Below are 17,185 nucleotides of genomic sequence, written 5' to 3' on the forward strand. Positions count from 1 at the left end.
AAAAAACATAAAAATAGCCCCCCCCCCCCTCCAGACCGCTTCTAGGAAGGCATCTAGATAATTGTTTGGATATGCAGATTAGAACAGCTGCTCCTTGCACCTCATGGTAGTGAACATGGCAAAAAGGGCATGCTCATTCATTGCATCAGAGGTAAGTGCTGGGGAGTTTAGTGGTTATGGTATAGTAGGGTTAGGAGGTGTGTGTGCATGTTTGTAGCTGCCTGGAAGATAGTGGTAGGAGGAGTTAGAAGTTGTTATGCAAGAGTGTGTGTATATGTATGTATGGGTGAATGGATAAGTGTCTGTGAGTGCAATCTGGTCGGGAGGGAGCTAATATGTGTTAGCCTGTGTATGTGTGGGTGGGAGGGTTGGGGTGCCTGTGATACTTCCTCACACCCCTAGACTAATGAGCAGAGTTTGCAGTGTTGGGTGGAGATAACCAGTAGCCACCAGGGAAAACTCTGTACTCGTGTCTGAGTGGCACTTAAGTATGGGGATAGGGGAAACCACTAACAGCCAGGTAAGACTCTGACTCGTACCTGACGTATAAACAGAACAGGGATTGGGGTAGGTTAATAATAGACACAAGGGATACTCAATATGGCATGTCTTGGACACCAGGAATAAGTAGCTTGCCTTTAATGGGCACTAATTAGACTTCAAACCCTGTACCCTCCCTCCTCCAACAGAGAATAGTAGTTCTCTGTGCTGTCACTAGACACCAGAAATGTGTCATGACATATGAGGGAGAGGGACTGGAAACATTGGGCATACCTCTCAACCTTGTAGGATAACAGCTTTTGCCCTAGCATGCATTTACTGAAGGAACTTACATGTCTGGCACTAAGGCCTGACTATGTGTAATCCTCTGCAAATTACCCAACAGGGGGAAAGGCGACATTGCAATGTTCTTGACAGCAGGATGGGTATGTGGTATGTGTGTTTTACAGTGTGGTTGTGTGTGTGTGGGGGGGGGGTAGAGAGAGAGAGAGAGGATGGATGCCTGTGCTAACATGATGCAGCTGCCAATGACTACTGCAGATAATGCTGGTCTCTGTTTGTGGTAGTTAACTGATTCAGAGATGCGCAAGATTAGCCAATAATGAGGTTATGTCTCATTATGGTTAATATATTTATAAATAATAATAAATTCCAGAAGTAGAGTCCCAAACAAAACCAAGAAAATAATGTTCCAAAATAAAAACTCGGGGATCAAAAATATTAAAAAAAAAAGAAAGATTTTTAAATTAAACTTTTAAGCCTGATCTAAAACAAAAAAGTTAAAAAACTGTTTAAAAAACCATAAAAGTCATATATAAAAAATATAAAAATACATATAATAAATAAAAATATCTAAAATAAATTCATTTAAAAAAAAAAAAAAAAATTATCAGATAAAAATATATGTGCTATATATATTATATATATTTATATACTCTATGCGCCTAATAAAATGTCTAGCAGTTGCAATAATGCTAAAGTTTAATTAATGTGTAAAAAAATCGCTGTCCTGGCCTACTTCTAATAATAATAAATACTTAATATCAGATAAACTTTATTTCTATGGACATGTATTTTTATTTTTATGGTGTTGTTTTTTATTTATTTTAACCAAAACAAACACAAGTTTTTAGTTTGGGTATTATTTTATCTTTATTGTTGTCAAACTGTAATTATTAAATGGTGGTATTTAAATGTAATAAATTAAAACAACCTATATAAAGGGTTTGGTTTGTTCAAAAATTTCATTGCACTTGAAAAGCCTGACACACAGTCAGGCTTAAAGCGCTTTTTTAATAATAAAGTTTTTTCGCTAATATTTTTTTATAAATCGCAATAGACCACTTTTTTGTATGAATCATTACTTGTGTTTTTAGGTATTATGCATTTTTTCCCCCAAAAAGGGCTGCATTTGGTTATTTGAGTTTACCAAGATGGTGGTTTGTTTGCTAGGATAATTCTGATGCTTCTTAAACTAGAAGTAGGTCTGAAAGGGGGAGTCTGATTAGTGTTAGGGTGTTATCCTCATTTCTGAGTGAGCAAGGGGAGTGTTTGATTTGAGGTTTGCTTTTAGTGAAAGGCAGAATCTATCACAGGATTTTAAATGCAAGGGAGGATAAGCGAAGGATACGTGAAGTAGGATGAGGAGGCGTGTTTGCTGTTTTAGTGAGTCTACTTTGGGAGAAGGGTTAACACTTTGCATTCATTTTCTGTATTTTGTTAATATCGGATGAGTAGAGGCTTGTGGAAGGTAGTGCGTATTTTAATTTCAGTAAGAATACATTTTTGTTGGACTTTTCTAGATTCTTTGGTGAGGTGATTTGAAATTGAATGGTGGGCTTTAAGGTGAGCAGTGACTTTTGAAACTAAGTCAGTGCAGGGTTTGAAAGACGGAGCTTGATCCAACATGAGACCAGGATATTTGTAACTCTGAACTACAAAGATAGATTCTTTTGTAGGAGTTGTAATAAACAAAGGGGATTATTCTAAATATGAAGTATTGATGAAAATGGGATCTAATGGAGCCTTGAATTTCAAAATTATAGCTAACATGCAATGAACTTGCATGCTGTAGAGTAAAGGTGGCGTCCTAGGCCTGTGCTAATGTTCTGAAACTGCCTTCATTTTTATCGTCAGAGTGGTATTTCTTATTTAAGGATGCTGCAGTCCGTAAAAAACACACTGCTAAACTACTGCTGTACACATGACCAAGGATAACTACACTTTTACCAGACAAATGTGAGTTTGTACATGGATGATGAAATTAAGTGGCATAAGCCATTTTTTTGTCTACAGAGTTGTGCAAATATTGGGGAACAGATTGTAGAGTACAGTAGAGACTCTGATTATCCAAACTATCCTAGGTCCCAGTTAGTTCAGAAGATAAACTGTTCGGATAATCAAACATATAATTGAAAGGGACCTTCTAAAATATTGTTTTTTCTACATGCAGGAATGTACTTTTCAACCATTCAGCTATTCCAGTGGACAATAAAGAATATTTTTCACACACAAGCTGGGTACAAGTTCAAAAAACATGCTAAGTGAATATGTATAATGTTTAGTATTCAGACTTTGAGTTTTCCTACGAAAAAATTTGGAAGGCTGGTTCAGATAATTGACATTTCGGATAATCGAGAGACTACTGTTATTTTTAAGTAAATATTTGTAAAATCCACATACAGTTGCTGTTAAATATTTCTGTAAAGTCACGGCTCCATAATGTACAATGTTACTTATATACTTAGCAGATTATTGGGAAGCCTAGACCAGTTTGTGATAATGTAGGAGTAGAAATATCAGTGTTTTCTACCCCGTAAGGTAGCAAACTGTATCATTACAGTACTTCCTCTTCAGTAGTTAGCTGTGACTAACGCCATTATATGGATTTGTCATAATCACATACTATCCCTCTGCTGGGAGGTCGGAGTGAGGGTGATTGACCTACTGTTTTTGTTGCTCTCTAATATCCAAATGATCATGCGAGAATGTGAATTATGGTATGGTTGAAGATATTAATGCCTTTCTCATCTCTTGTTGTTTCTCTAGTTTCCATATTCTGCACCACCTCCACAGGAGCCTGTCAAGACACTAAGGAGTTTGATTAATATTCGCAAGGATACTCTAAGACTGGTAAAGTGAGTATTCATCTTACAAAGAATGTACATCCAGTGTGAGAAGTACTTCTGTAAACCTAAGGTTTGTGTACTGCTTTTGTCCTGGCCTGATTTTTGTTTTGATACAGAAAAGGAATGTGTGGTTACCTTGATCACTTTGGATTAATAATTGCAAAGACCAGGAAGATGTTCTTCGTGTTTCAATGTTGCTGTCATCACATTTGGGTTATCTGCTTGCAGTAGCCCTCAAGTCGGCCTGATTATCAAAGTCTTAAATAAATAAGCAAAACAGTACAGACCATTCATATTAGACATCCTCAGGCAGTTAACACTGAGGTTTAAGGCTATGAGCTGTTAACAAACTGCTGCTTGTAGTCCAAGATTTGATTCCCTCTATTTCAATTCGTCTGCTGTATGACTAAGCAAATCAGTTAACCAGACGTTGACAGTGGATTTACCTTGAAAAAGGGACACTTGGGTCCAGTGAGCTTACCTGATTAACAAATATTAATGCTGAGCAAAATTTAGATGTAGCTGAATAACAGACTAGTATACATTTTACATAGCAGTATAAAGTGTGCCTGCATGCCCTATGATAATCAAGATTTGAACCATCATTTGGCAGTAAGAGTATTTGTGCTTTGTACAAAAACATTGGATTTAATTAACGAATGCCACATTGCACAGTTAAATGTGGTGGGTGATAGTAGACGAATCAGAACTTAGATGTTTTGGGCATTCCTATTTAATTTGTTGGCATTTTCAGCATTAGGCAAATGCATTGATTAAACTCTGAAGTCTGGACTTTTACAGTAAAATATTCATGTATAGTTTACTTTAACTTGTTTAATGAGTTGCCAGATGGACTTCTAGAAGAAGTCAAGCCTCAAAGCCAATGTTAGAAACTGAATAGCATTAAATATATAAAGTCATGCAGTATATTAGTAAATATAGTACTGAACTTGTGTGCATCTCAGAAATAGAATGTTTGCATGTGCCATCCCAAATAGAACCAAGATGGTCTCCTCCAAAAAAGGAAGCAAATCTGGTGGTCCCCTGCCATAAACAAACTTTACAACAAAAGGAAGAAACTTTTGCAGAAAAGAGGAAAATCCCAGGATGCAAAAAAACTCCCTTACCAGCCTCAGTAAGAAGCTGAGATCCCTCATAAAATCCTGCAAAGCTAGTTATGAAAATAAAATTGCCAAAGATTCCAAAGACAACCATAAGGCATTCTATAACTATGTCAAAAATGTAAATGGCAATGCTCACATCTGCTCAGAGCTACAACAGAATGGCATTAAATATACTGATCTCAAGGATATTGCCAATATCCTGGCAGATCGATTCAGTGCCAACTCCCCCCCCCCCGTCACCCCCTAAACAGCCCATCTCAATACCGGAAGATTGCCAAATTCCGGTAATAACGGCCACACAGGTAAAAAAACGCACTCTTCAAAGCTAAGAATACAGCGTCCATGAGACCAGATGACATCCCAGGCTGTGTACTACATGAACTACAAAATGAACTGGCACCTCACCCAAGTGTCATGTTTAATCATACCCTCACCTCAGGCTTTGTGCCCACTGAATGGTGCACAGCTACAGTTATACCACACCACAAGGGGGGATCCACCTTGGATCCCAGGATCTACCACCCCATCAGGCTGCCGAGCCTGCTCTGCAAGGCCATGGAACGTATTATCATGGAACTTATAAACAAAGACATTGGCAACCTTCAAACACTGGACCCCACACAGTTTGGGTTTGTGAAGGCCGATCTTGTCTCATGAACCTGATTGACTTCGAATCAGTCTCCAAGGCTGTGGACGGGGGTAAGGCAGTCCTCACAGCCTATCTGGACCTCGCCCAAGGCCTTTGACACCACCCCCAACTCTGGAATCATAGATAAACGTACTAAGCAGGGCATTAATCCCTACGTCACTCGATGGGTTGCCAACTGGCTTACTGACAGAGAACCCACACTGTAAAAGTAGCTGACTCCAAATCCAGCTCCAGACAAGTGGAGTACCTCTGGGTTCAGTCCTGGGACCGCTCTTGTTTGCATCTCTACTTCCTGAAGTACAGGCCAACACCAAGGGACTCTTGCTAACAAAGTTCGCAGATGACTGCAAACTGGGAGCCATTATTGAATCCCTAAATGATGTGGATACTCTACAAAAGGACCTTATGGAAACAGATGCTTGGTGCCAGAGCCATGGGCTCAAACTCAATGCCAGGAAATGTATAGTTATCCCCTTTGGGGAAAAAACATGTACCCATGAATTACCACATTGGTGGCAGTACACTAAACACCGAAAGTGTGATAAGAGAGCTAGGGACACAGGTGGACAGTGGTCTCACCTTGAATAACCACATTGCCACAACAGTCAGGAAATCCTTCTATGTTGCACACGTCATCACTAAGGTCTTTTCATCCAGAAAAAAGGAGGTCATTGTCCCACTGTACTCATCCCTCATTAGACCCACTATAGAATATAACGCCCCATTTGGTATGTACCTATCAAGACATCTGCAACGACTAGGAAGGCTGCAGAAATACCTCATTAAAAGAATCACAGGTCTAAAGCAGTTGCCCTATGCTGACCACCTTAAACTCCAGCTGTACTCTGTCACATATCGTCTAGTCAGAGGCAATCTCTGCTTAACCTACAAGGCCATGTCAAACCCAGAGCTGTTGGGCATGCTACACTTAAAAAATCCCAATCCCTAAGAGCCACAGGCTCCAGGGATCTAAACCTTGTCATCACAATAAACAAAACATGCTGGAGGGATAGGTTCCTGACCCAGAAACTCCCCAGACTCTGGAATAGACTGCCCATACAAGTCAAGCAGAGCACCTCTTTGGCCCTCTTCAAAAGGAACCTTGATAATTGGATGGGAGAAGGGAAATTCACCCCGGGGATCACGTCAGTCGCCCTGCTAGACAGGGGTCCAGGGAAGTAAATAGTGTGGGAAGAAATAGCCAGGGAATTGTTATGACTAGGCTTGTATAGCCCTTGGGCAGATAGCCTAGTACCATAGTTTCATAGTTTCATAGTATAGTACTAGGCTATCTGCCCTGGGACATTTGTAAGCCTAGCCATAGTGATGTGGCATTTGCCACCCCATGAAATGGTACAAAAATGTACAGAATAAATTTAGAATACTATCTAGTAGTGACACAATGAAGGTCCCCTTATATAATAGAATTAGTTTACTGTGCCCCTGTCTAGTAGTGACACAGATGTGACCCCTGGGGTAAACTTATGATCTCCCATCCACTCATCAAGATTTCTCTTGAAGAGAGTCAGTGAGGGGCTCTGCCTAATACGAACTGGGATCTTGTTCCAAAGCATGGGAAGCCTCTGGGTTATGAATCTATCCCTCCAGCATGTCCTATTCATACTTGTGCCGAGGTTTAAGTCTTTAGCTCTCGTGGTCCTGATGGACTTGGATTTTTGAGGTGGAGCATGTCCATCAGATCCTGATTGGACATGGCCTTGTACGTCAGGCATTCCTGAGCAGGCGGTATGATACTGAATAGAGCTGAAGTTTCTTTAGTCTGGCAGAATAAGGCATATGTTGGAGACCCTTGATCCTCTTGGTGAGGTACTTTTGTGGTCTCTCCAGCTGTTGCAAATGCCGGGTGAGGTACATACCAAATGGGGCATTGTACTCAATCATGGGTTTGATGAGGGAGGAATAAAGGGGTACAATGACATCCTTGGATCTGGATGTGAATCCCTTCATGATGAGGTGTGCAAGGTAGAATGTTTTTCTAACCACTTTGGCAACGTGGGTATCAAATGAGAGGTTGCTGTCGACTTGGGTCCCTAGGTCTCTTGATTACTTTTTCAGTACTCAGTGGGTTGCTGTCTATGTGATAATTTGTGGGTGCTTTGTTTTTCCCAAAGGGGATGACTATACATTTTTTGGCATTTAGTTTAAGGCTGTGACTCCAGCACCAGTTGTCCGTTTCTGTGAGGCCTTTTTGTAGGATGTGTGTCTGCTGGTGTATCGACTATGGCGCCTAGTTTGCAGTCATCTGTGAACTTTGTCACCCACAGCCCTCCCGTGTTTGCTTTAACATCTGAGAAATAAATGCCGAACAAGAGGGGTCCCAGGACAGATCCCTGTGGGACATCACTTGTGACTGGCTTTGAGTCTGACATTGCTCCGGTGATTTTAACTTTATGGGTTCTGTCCTTTAGCCAGTTTGCAACCCATCTAGTGACATAAGGGTTTACATTTAAGCTGTTGAGCTTATCTATGATGCCTGAGTGGGGTATTGTGTCGAAGGCCTTAGCCAAGTCCAGGTATGCTGTATGGACTGCTTTGCCCTCGTCAATGGCTCTAGTGACTGTTTCGAAAAAGTCAACCAGGTTTAAAAGGCAGGATCTGCCCTTTACAAAGCCGAACTGGGTGGGGTCAAGTGTCTGTAGGTCCCCTATGTCTCTGTTTATGAGTTCCATAATGATTCTTTCCATAGCTTTGCAGACCAGGCTGGTTAAAATTATGGGGCGGTAGTTTCCAGGGTCTGTAGAGGCACCCCCCTTGTGGAGTGGGACCACTGTTGCTATACGCCAGTGTTCAGGTACATATCCCGAAGTAAGGCTAAGGTTAAATAGCATTTTTATGTGTGGGTTTAGCTCCTCTTGGAGTTCACGTAACACGCAACCCGGGATACCGTCAGGTCTCATTGATGCTGTGTTTTTTGCTTTGTTTAGGGCGGTTCTCACTTGGACATCTGAGATGACAGGGAGATTACATTCAGCTGGGATAAGTATTTCTTCTTTTGGGGGTGAAGGAGGGGAGAAATTTGCACTGAACCAGTCAGCCAGAATGTTGACAACATCTGTGGGTTCAGTGTATTTTTTATTGTTGTGAACCAACTCTGAGCATATCTGAGGGTTTCCGCCCAGGTTTCTAACATAGCTGAAGAAGGCTTTGTGGTTATCTTTAGTGTCCTTAGCGATTTTTCTCTCAAAGTTGGCTTTGGATGTTTTTATGAGAGAACATAGTTTTTGTAATGAACAGAAGGTGAATGAGTTATTACAGGAAGTGGAGTGTTTAAATTAATCTATAATACATGATGACATGTTTGAGAACTGAAAGAAACAACAAAGAAGACAAAGAAGAAAAAAATAAAAAAAAAGAAAAAAGTTTTTTTTCTGAACTCCCCCCCCTCCCATGGTATGTGCCAGCCCATTCTATCTCACACACATTACATCAGTAATTAATACCCACTATAATAAACAGTGGATTATTAGACATAAATGCAAATAGCACAGATAATGTACAAAGCATAGTGGATATACCTGTGTTGGGAGCCTAAACCAAGTAGAAGAAAGAAGGGCGAGCGAAAGATGAGATAAGAGAAGAGATTGAGTGATGAATCACATTTAAATGAACTTTGATAGACCAGAAACAGGACAAGGTCAATAAGACAGCACATATTCAATGAAATAAACAACATATTATATGAGTCAGGGAACTATGAGCAAGTATCCATTAACCAAATAATCCATTAACCAAATAGAATAGACTTTAGATGGAATAATTTATAATCTAATTATATGATGAATTGATGATCTACATGACCATGAATTAGAAGATCTTCTATCAATTCACAAGATCCTAAGATCCAAGATCAAAGTAAGAAGAACCTTCTTTTCAGACCCATCTCAGGATCTAAGTCTAAAAAAATTAAAAAAATCTAAGTCTAAAACCTTAACCAAGGGATCACTATATATAATGGAGGTGGACCATTTGGTTAAGGAGGATTTTTTTTTTAAAAAAACTCTGAAGTTTGGGATGAAGATTGATACAGATCGATTCCATACTATACAGGATTTATTCTCCAGTATACCAGCATCCATTGGTTCCCACTATGGTGCATGATGAAAATGAGTTGGGAAAGAGACAAAAATTTAGAAGAGGATCGAGGATATTGGAAATTTGTTAGAAAATGTTAATACTTCATATTCCTAAGGGACACAAGTATACATACTATAGGGTACTATATACTGTGTCACTAAACAACAAACAAAACAAGCAAAAGGAAAAGAAAAAAATGTGTGATGTAATGTAATCCTTTATTTTTTTTGATTGTGAAAAAAATCAAAAACATAATGTATTAATTGGCATTTATGGAGCTATTGGCAATATAAGTACACAAAAAAACATCTGTAGTATATAAAAAAAAAGTAATATAATAAGAATAATAATGGATGGAAGAAGGAGAGGAGAAAGTGACAAGAATGAAAAAGTACACCAGAACAACCTGTCTGTAAACAAATGTTTTATGTATATCCAGCAAAAAATTACAGTTTACCCACATTTTACACACACTAACCACATTAAAAAAATACTATACCTAAAACAACATATAGAATTATATATTATAGCCACCAATGCTCAGCCTATAGGCAATAAGCAAAGAAAGAGAAAGTTAAAGACACTACGAGCACATGTACAGTGTAAAATAAAAAAAAGAAAAATAAAATGCCTTATGTAAACACATTGTAGAAAAGGGGACGGAACACAGTTTCAAGTTTGCCATCATAGACCAGGTAGAGATTACCCTTTAATTAAATACAAGAACAACAAGAACAAACAAAACAAAACAACATTACAAAAAAAAAAAAAAAAAACACAGTATCATAACTAAATATAAAAACAATTAATAAACAATAAACAAAAAAAAAACAAAATATTTCAAATACTTATTAAATTTTATACACACTTTCATATACATTGTCATATATTTAGTCATATATTAGTACACATATTTTAATATATTTGTAGATACACACAGAGTCTTTTTTCCTACTAACATTACACACACATTCCTTGACTATGATATACACATGACCAATATCTCCATTTAGATTTTATTAATTATTTCAAACATTTAATTTTTTAAAGACATGTATAAGGTTCAAAGAGAGTTTCAGTATATAGAATCCTTAGAAATTGACTTGTTGTATACTGGTTATACAAAACTGATTATATATTATATAATTATATTATTACACATATTATATTTTACTATATAGTTTACTTATGAGTATTAATATATTATATATATGTATGTAGACATTACATAGAACGACCAAACTATTTATGCCTGATATCTCTATATATATATATTATATAGTATCTAATCTTTTTTTTATTATAGATATATCAATGTGCAAGATGAATGCAAAGCATTGGAATATGGAATTTATTTATTAACATATTATAATATATTAATTGACATCATTTTGTAGTAGTAGTAAGTTCTAAATATATAGTTCATTATTAAGGTTTTTGTATTTTTTAAACAGAGTTTTTTTTTAATTTTTTTGGCCTAAAAAAAGTTTTTAAATTCAATGAAATGCAGAGCATAATGGTTCTGATGAAATGAAGCACTTAACCCTGTTTAAGAGCTCCAGTGTAATTTGCCTTTTATGCTTTTTATGTGAATAAAAGTGTTGGGGAGTCTGTAATCTGTTATTCTTGGATTGTGTTGTTGCTGTTACCTCATCTTGTATTATCTGATAGTTTTCTGCTAATGTTGATCAGAGATGTCTTCCCTTCATGGAATTTTGCTCTGACGTGCAGTAGCTTCCTTCTTTTGTTATACAATTTGTTTATGGCTGAGGTCCACCAGACAGGACGCTTACCTTTGGTGGAGAGGGACTTGGATTTGTTTGGGATTGCATGATCCATGCATTCTTGGAGATGTCCATAGAAAGCATTTGTGAAGGATTCGGCATTGTGGGATGTGGTATCCACTGGCACAGTGGGCTTAAAGGATACCATCTCAGTCTTAAGAAGAGTGAAGTCTGCTTTTGAGAAGTTTTTCACTGTGGTCTTTTGTGCTGGGGGTGGAGGTGGGATATGTATATCCAGGGTGAGGGTGGGATATGTATATCCAGGGTGATTAGTTTGTGGTCAGATCTCACTAGTGAGAGGTATACTTCCGGTGTGGAGCATTTTGTCCCCATGTTTGTGATGATCAGGTCTAGTATATTATCTCCCCTAGTGGGAAAGGTGACTAATTGTTCCAGTGCATTTGAATTTATGAATTCCAGGAACCTTTGGGCTAGGGTATTAGGGCTAGAATAATGTACCCAATCTATGTTTGGGTAGTTGATGTCTCCTAGTATGATGGTATTTTGTGATACATTCATATCCTCCAATGTCTTCAGAAAGGCTGAGTGGAGATCTTGAGATTGGGAGGGTGGTCTGTAACATGCTACCAGTTGTATAGCCGTTTTGCCTATGGTTAGTTGCACCTGTATGGTCTCTGATGCTTCATGTGTTGCTACTAACCTGGAGGTGTGGGTGTCCTTGATGAATATGGACACTCCCCCTCCCTTTGTGGTTCGGCCCGGGTTTTGGGGCCGAAAAGCATGATACGTGGTATAGCCTGGTAACGCTGGGGTGCTCTCAGGAGCCTTGAACCAGGTTTCAGTTACTGCACAGACGACAATGTTCTCCATGCTGAGGAGTGCATCAAGTGCCTGCATCTTGAGATTTAGACTTCTGGCGTTGAGCAGCATTACCCTTAGTTTTTTCCATTATTGTTTTCTAAGGAGGTGGGTTTGTCTTTTGAGCCTTGCCTAAAAAAAGCATTATGGGGGTGGCAAGAGCCTTAGCCAATATCCGGAAGCCCAGTGGTGACAGGTGTAAGCCATCCCTTGTGAAGCAGCGTGGCTTGTCCAACATGTGATCCCAGGCAGACAGACATTGGATCCCCTTAGAATGACACCAGTACTTGAGCCAATTGTTAAAGCTGATCATCTTGTCTTTGTATTGTGGTATCATTCTTGGTGAGGGCAAGATGCTGCTCAGGGTCAGGGTCATACCAGCCTGGGCTACACAATCGGAGAGCTCCTCCATGTCTCTTTTCATGTAGTCCAGGGAGGTACGTCTCAGGTTATTCACACCAGCATGGATAATGACGGAGTCATATTTGTACTTGCTTTGGAGTGACTTGAGTGCGTATGTTATGTGGCGGATCCTAGCTCCTGATAGACAGCTCACAGTCACCTTCTCCTTGTTCAGCCTGGTCAGCGGGACATCAGTGTGTCTGACTATAGAGTCACCTATTACTAGTGTATCAGGCAAGGTGTTTGGCCTTAAGGGCTGTGATTGGTTGACACACTGATTTATTGAAGTATGTGTTGCATGTGTTTTGTTTTGAGGTGGTGGATTTTTGGGTGTCTGCTTTGGGAGCCTCTGTTGTTTTGGTAAGTTTTTATTAGAGCCTCGAGTATGTCTTTGTGTTTTTATGTGTTTGGTTTGCAGTTGTGGTAGGTATATGTGGGACTGGGATTGTTGTGTGTGTGGTTGCCATCTCCTCCTGTCTGGTCATGCCAGCCCTGAGTTGAGAGAGTTCAGCCTCCAGTTTGGCTATATAGTTGCATCTCTCACATGTATTTGTGTTTGTTGGGAGGAAGAGAGGGTTGTCTGTGTACATGAGACAATTGTAGCATTGTCTCAAGATACCCAGATTGACCAGCTGAACTGGAGACGACGCCAGTAATCTACCACTCGACATGCTAGAACAGTATAAGGGAGTGCTGTACCTTCAAGGGAAGTGGATATTCACAGGGGTGGTAAGTAGATGTAGTGCTTTACTTAATACGAGAGTGCTTACTTAGTAGGGAAGTATTGAGAACAATTGCTAGGCTTATAATATAGTAAGTAGTCTGGTTATACTAAGAGTTGAGCTTCCTTAAGGGAAAATTTGAAGAGCAGACTTGGCAGAGCCAGAAAAAGTTTAACCGGCTATGCGCACAAATCACAGAAAGCCGTGCAAACGCGGATTTTAAACAGTGAACTACAAAAGAGCTAGAAATGGTCCAAAACAACCAATTACTACAGCTTCTTGTGCTGAGGTCACTTCCTACAGGGATAGGTAGGCTGCTCAAGGCTCCCCACTCCCACTGGTGAGCAAAGAAACTTCCCTCTATCCAAGTAAGGTAATGGACAACACAGGAACTACACCACAGCCGAGAATACAGCAATGCCTGTAAATTGGTCTAAACCAGTCGAGGAAGGAGGGAAAACGAGGATTATTTTTTTGTTTTTTTGGTAGAAACACACAGAAAATGCAGGAACAGTGATAAATTAGTTACACAGGCTAGCACACTTTAGTGGGCAGCCTCCACAGTTAAATTAAACAAACAAACAGCAAACTTTCGATCAAATTCGACTAAAATGTAACTTTAAGTGCAGATTTTAAAATAATGCAGCAAACAGTTAAAAAACTGTTTAAGCTAGTTCAGGGTAAGCTACAGAAGCTATTCCAAGTGAAAAAAAAGCAAAGAAACTTAAATCCAGAAAGTGGTCGCTTTTCTGAGTTCCCTGCTGCTAGGACCACTCTGCAGAGCCACGAGGAGCTTGTCTGAGTAGTATCTAAAATCTATTTATAAACACATAGGTTCATACATTAGTACTAGGCTAACTGCCCTTTTGGGCCATTTGAAGCCTAGCCAGTCACCCCATGTGAGAATCAAACCCTGCATCTTGTGTCTTTAAGGCAAGCACCTTAACCATTATGTCATCCTCCCACCTATGAATGTTGTGGTGATGCCCCCCACCTTTAAAGTTTCTGCAGTTTCTCTGTGGAGCTAAGAATTGTACAGAGTCACACAGACCTGTTAACCATGCATAATGCTGATGACTTAAGGTTGGAGTAGAGGGCTTTTACTTCGCTGAATGATGTGTTCTTATGAGTCAGAAACAGTAGATCTGAAGGTGTTGTTTTCATTTGATCTTCAACTTGTGGGACACGGATCCAACTCTGCTGCCTTTTACTAGCTTTAGATCCGAGCTCCAAGCTCCTCTCCTACCCGTAATGCCCCTGTCTCCTTCCTCCCTTCAGATCTCATTTGCTACGTGTAACACTAGCATCATGGTCCCTGCTCTAGGCAGTTTTGGGCAAGTGTTTTTGGTGCTTTAGTTATACTCTTCTAATTTTCTATCTCCCCTTTCACCCTTTTCCTCCTTCTTGCACTTAGGTGTCTGTCGTTTAAGTAAAAAAAAAAAAAAAAAAAAAAAAGTTTTCCCTTCTACATTTCCCATCCATCTCTATTTCTTGTCTGGAGTGTGCGTGTGTGACTGCTTTGGGTCTCTCTCTCCATTTACTATGACTGAGACACCCAAACCAGGGTTCAGTGTGGCCATAAGCTCTCCCCAGCGGATGCCCACACTCCCTTTGTAGGTTGTTTAGGTGTCCCACACCTTGATTCCTCCTGCTCAATCTTTGCAGGGTTCAATCCCTGTGCACTGATCAACAAGAGGAATAAGCTCATCCTTAAGGGCCTCCTCCTACTGCGAAGGCCTCAACTTCTACTTCCTCCACCCTGACCTCTGGGACTCAACCTTCTGCCAAGAGGACCGGGGACGGAGAGAAGCGCAAACATAGGCACCAGGGTAGACCAAGGAAGTGGTCCTCTGACCTTTCTTCAGCCAAGCTGCTGACGAAATCTCACCCGGCTCCTTGTTTCTCCTTGGAGCCAGAGGTGGCTTGGGTCTGTTCCCCCAATGTCGGCTTCCCCTCACCGCCTCTGTAGGCCAGTGTCCATGGCCTCTTCTGCTAGGTCCACTTGCAGCCTCTCTGAAGCCGAGGTGTACAGGATTCAGAGGATTACGGACGCGGTCACAGTCCCAGCTCCAGGGATGCACTCTACTTCTGCTTTCAACATGGTGGAAAGGGTCCTGTTGGTTCCATCGAGACCCTTAATGCTTTTGTCTTCTGAGTCCATCCTGACTCCCTTTGTGTCTGGTCCGGATTCTGCCATCCTGATCCCTCAAGGACAGCCTGTCGCCTCTGCCCCAGGGAGTTCCCCTGCAGTAACAGCTGGACATTTTTGAGTATTCCCCAGAGACCCCACCCTGAGGAGGCTCCTTGAAAATACAAGTGTAAAAGGACTAGACTCCCCGCTGGAGTCCCTCACTGAGGACACCGACTTAGAGGAAGGGGTGGGTTCCCCTTGGTCACCCCCAGAGGATGTCTCCTTTGGAGACATACTGGAGATCCTTCGTCAGCACGAGGGGTGGTCTGTCCCAAGCCCAACCCTGACAAGTCACTGTTCCTGGAGGCGTTTGGTGTAGGACCCTCTACATCCTGGGGGTCCCCTCACAGATTCCCTCGTTAAATATCGGGTGTGGAAGGAACTCGACATGGTGGAGCCTATCCCCAAACGCCCTGAAAAGATCCTCAGTGCCCCATCTGATAAACCGCACTTGTCAAAGGAATCCCTTGTCGATGCCATGGTGGTGGCAGTGGCCATCATGAAAGACCGAGAGTCTAGGACAATGGACCATTTTGAGAAGCATGTCTACACTTCAGCAACGTTCTGGGTACGTGCACTGAACTACATGGTACACGTAATTGGGTTTCAGCGAGATCTAGTTAAGGACATAGCCAAGTCTACCCCAGGATCCATGTCGGCGAAAGAAAAGAAGATTTTCTCCCCTCGAATGGCCACCCACACCTCCATTGTGAATAATTCTATATGGTTTATATCTCATGCTAGCAAGGGTGCTTCTTGAGCAGCCAGAGCAGGCATTGCCATCAGGCATCACACCAGGCTCTGACTGTTTACCTCTTCAGAGCCATTCAAGGCGTGTTTTACAAAGGGTCTATGTTAAAGTATCGAACGCTTAATGTGAATGATGATTTATCGAACCCATTGTAAGCGGAAGCTTACATCTCGAACACTTAGAACAGCAATTTTTTTTTCCAAGGGAAAAGAATCACTGTTCCAAAAAAAAAAAAAATGTGAAACATTAAAGTAGGGGGCTTCGCCCCTCACACCCCTCGATAAATATACCAACTCCGAGATCGCACTACAGTCACAAAAATGGCAAATTAACAGAAGTGGCCAAGTAATTTCTTTCCCAGGGAAAGAATTTGCTTATATGCCGTTTCGCTATTTTGCCTTTTCATTCGAAAGAATGCGTCTACGATCATTTAATTGGAACCCTTTTACAAATGCCCCATACGATGGTTCCACGGTCTTTGAAAAGACTGTGTGTGACGCACTGGTCCAGACCGAGAAGAACGGGAAGACTTTGCCATTGGAATCCGCTTCTCAACCCCTCACCGAACCATCTGTAGGAATCGGCGAGGGGTGAAGATGTGATTCCAGAAGTCCCAGGGTTATTCCCAGGATGCTCAGGACTCTCCTTCCCCCAGAGGCAGAGGGGGATTTGACAGATGCTGCCCTCATGGCAGAGGGGGTCTGAGGAACCAAGGGTCTCGGGATTCTTTCCTTGGCAGGCCTGCGCAGCAGCCCTGAAGGGTTGCCTGGTTGCTCGTCTCTGGAGGCAGTCTGGGGTTGACTTTCGCTACACCCAATGGCCTGGGAGTCCATAACAGACTATCATTGGATGTTGCAAATCATATCCAGAGGATATTCAGTCCCCTTCACACAGAGATCACGCCCTCTCAAAACACCTCCCGGATGTTCCACTCTAGCAAAGGGAGGATGTAGTAGTGGAAATTTCCAAGCTGCTTGAAAAGTGAGTCATCCAGTCCACCCCCCAGACCAGTCCGGATT

General features: G+C 41.0%; 1 protein-coding gene across 2 annotated transcripts in view; it reads left to right on the top strand.

Moving 5' to 3' along the window:
* Window positions 1–17,185, top strand: part of RNF157 (ring finger protein 157) — a 1,565,029-nt gene that overhangs the window by 865,054 nt on the left and 682,790 nt on the right. For both annotated transcript variants that reach the window (XM_044068100.1, XR_006364438.1), the window contains exon 3: window positions 3,550–3,638. In XM_044068100.1, coding sequence (XP_043924035.1) covers window positions 3,550–3,638 — 89 coding nt within the window. The remainder of the gene's footprint in view (window positions 1–3,549; window positions 3,639–17,185) is intronic.

This window comes from Protopterus annectens, chromosome 4.part0, assembly GCF_019279795.1.
Source record: "Protopterus annectens isolate FY-2018-M chromosome 4.part0, PAN1.0, whole genome shotgun sequence".
NCBI classification, from domain to species: Eukaryota; Metazoa; Chordata; order Ceratodontiformes; family Protopteridae; genus Protopterus; species Protopterus annectens.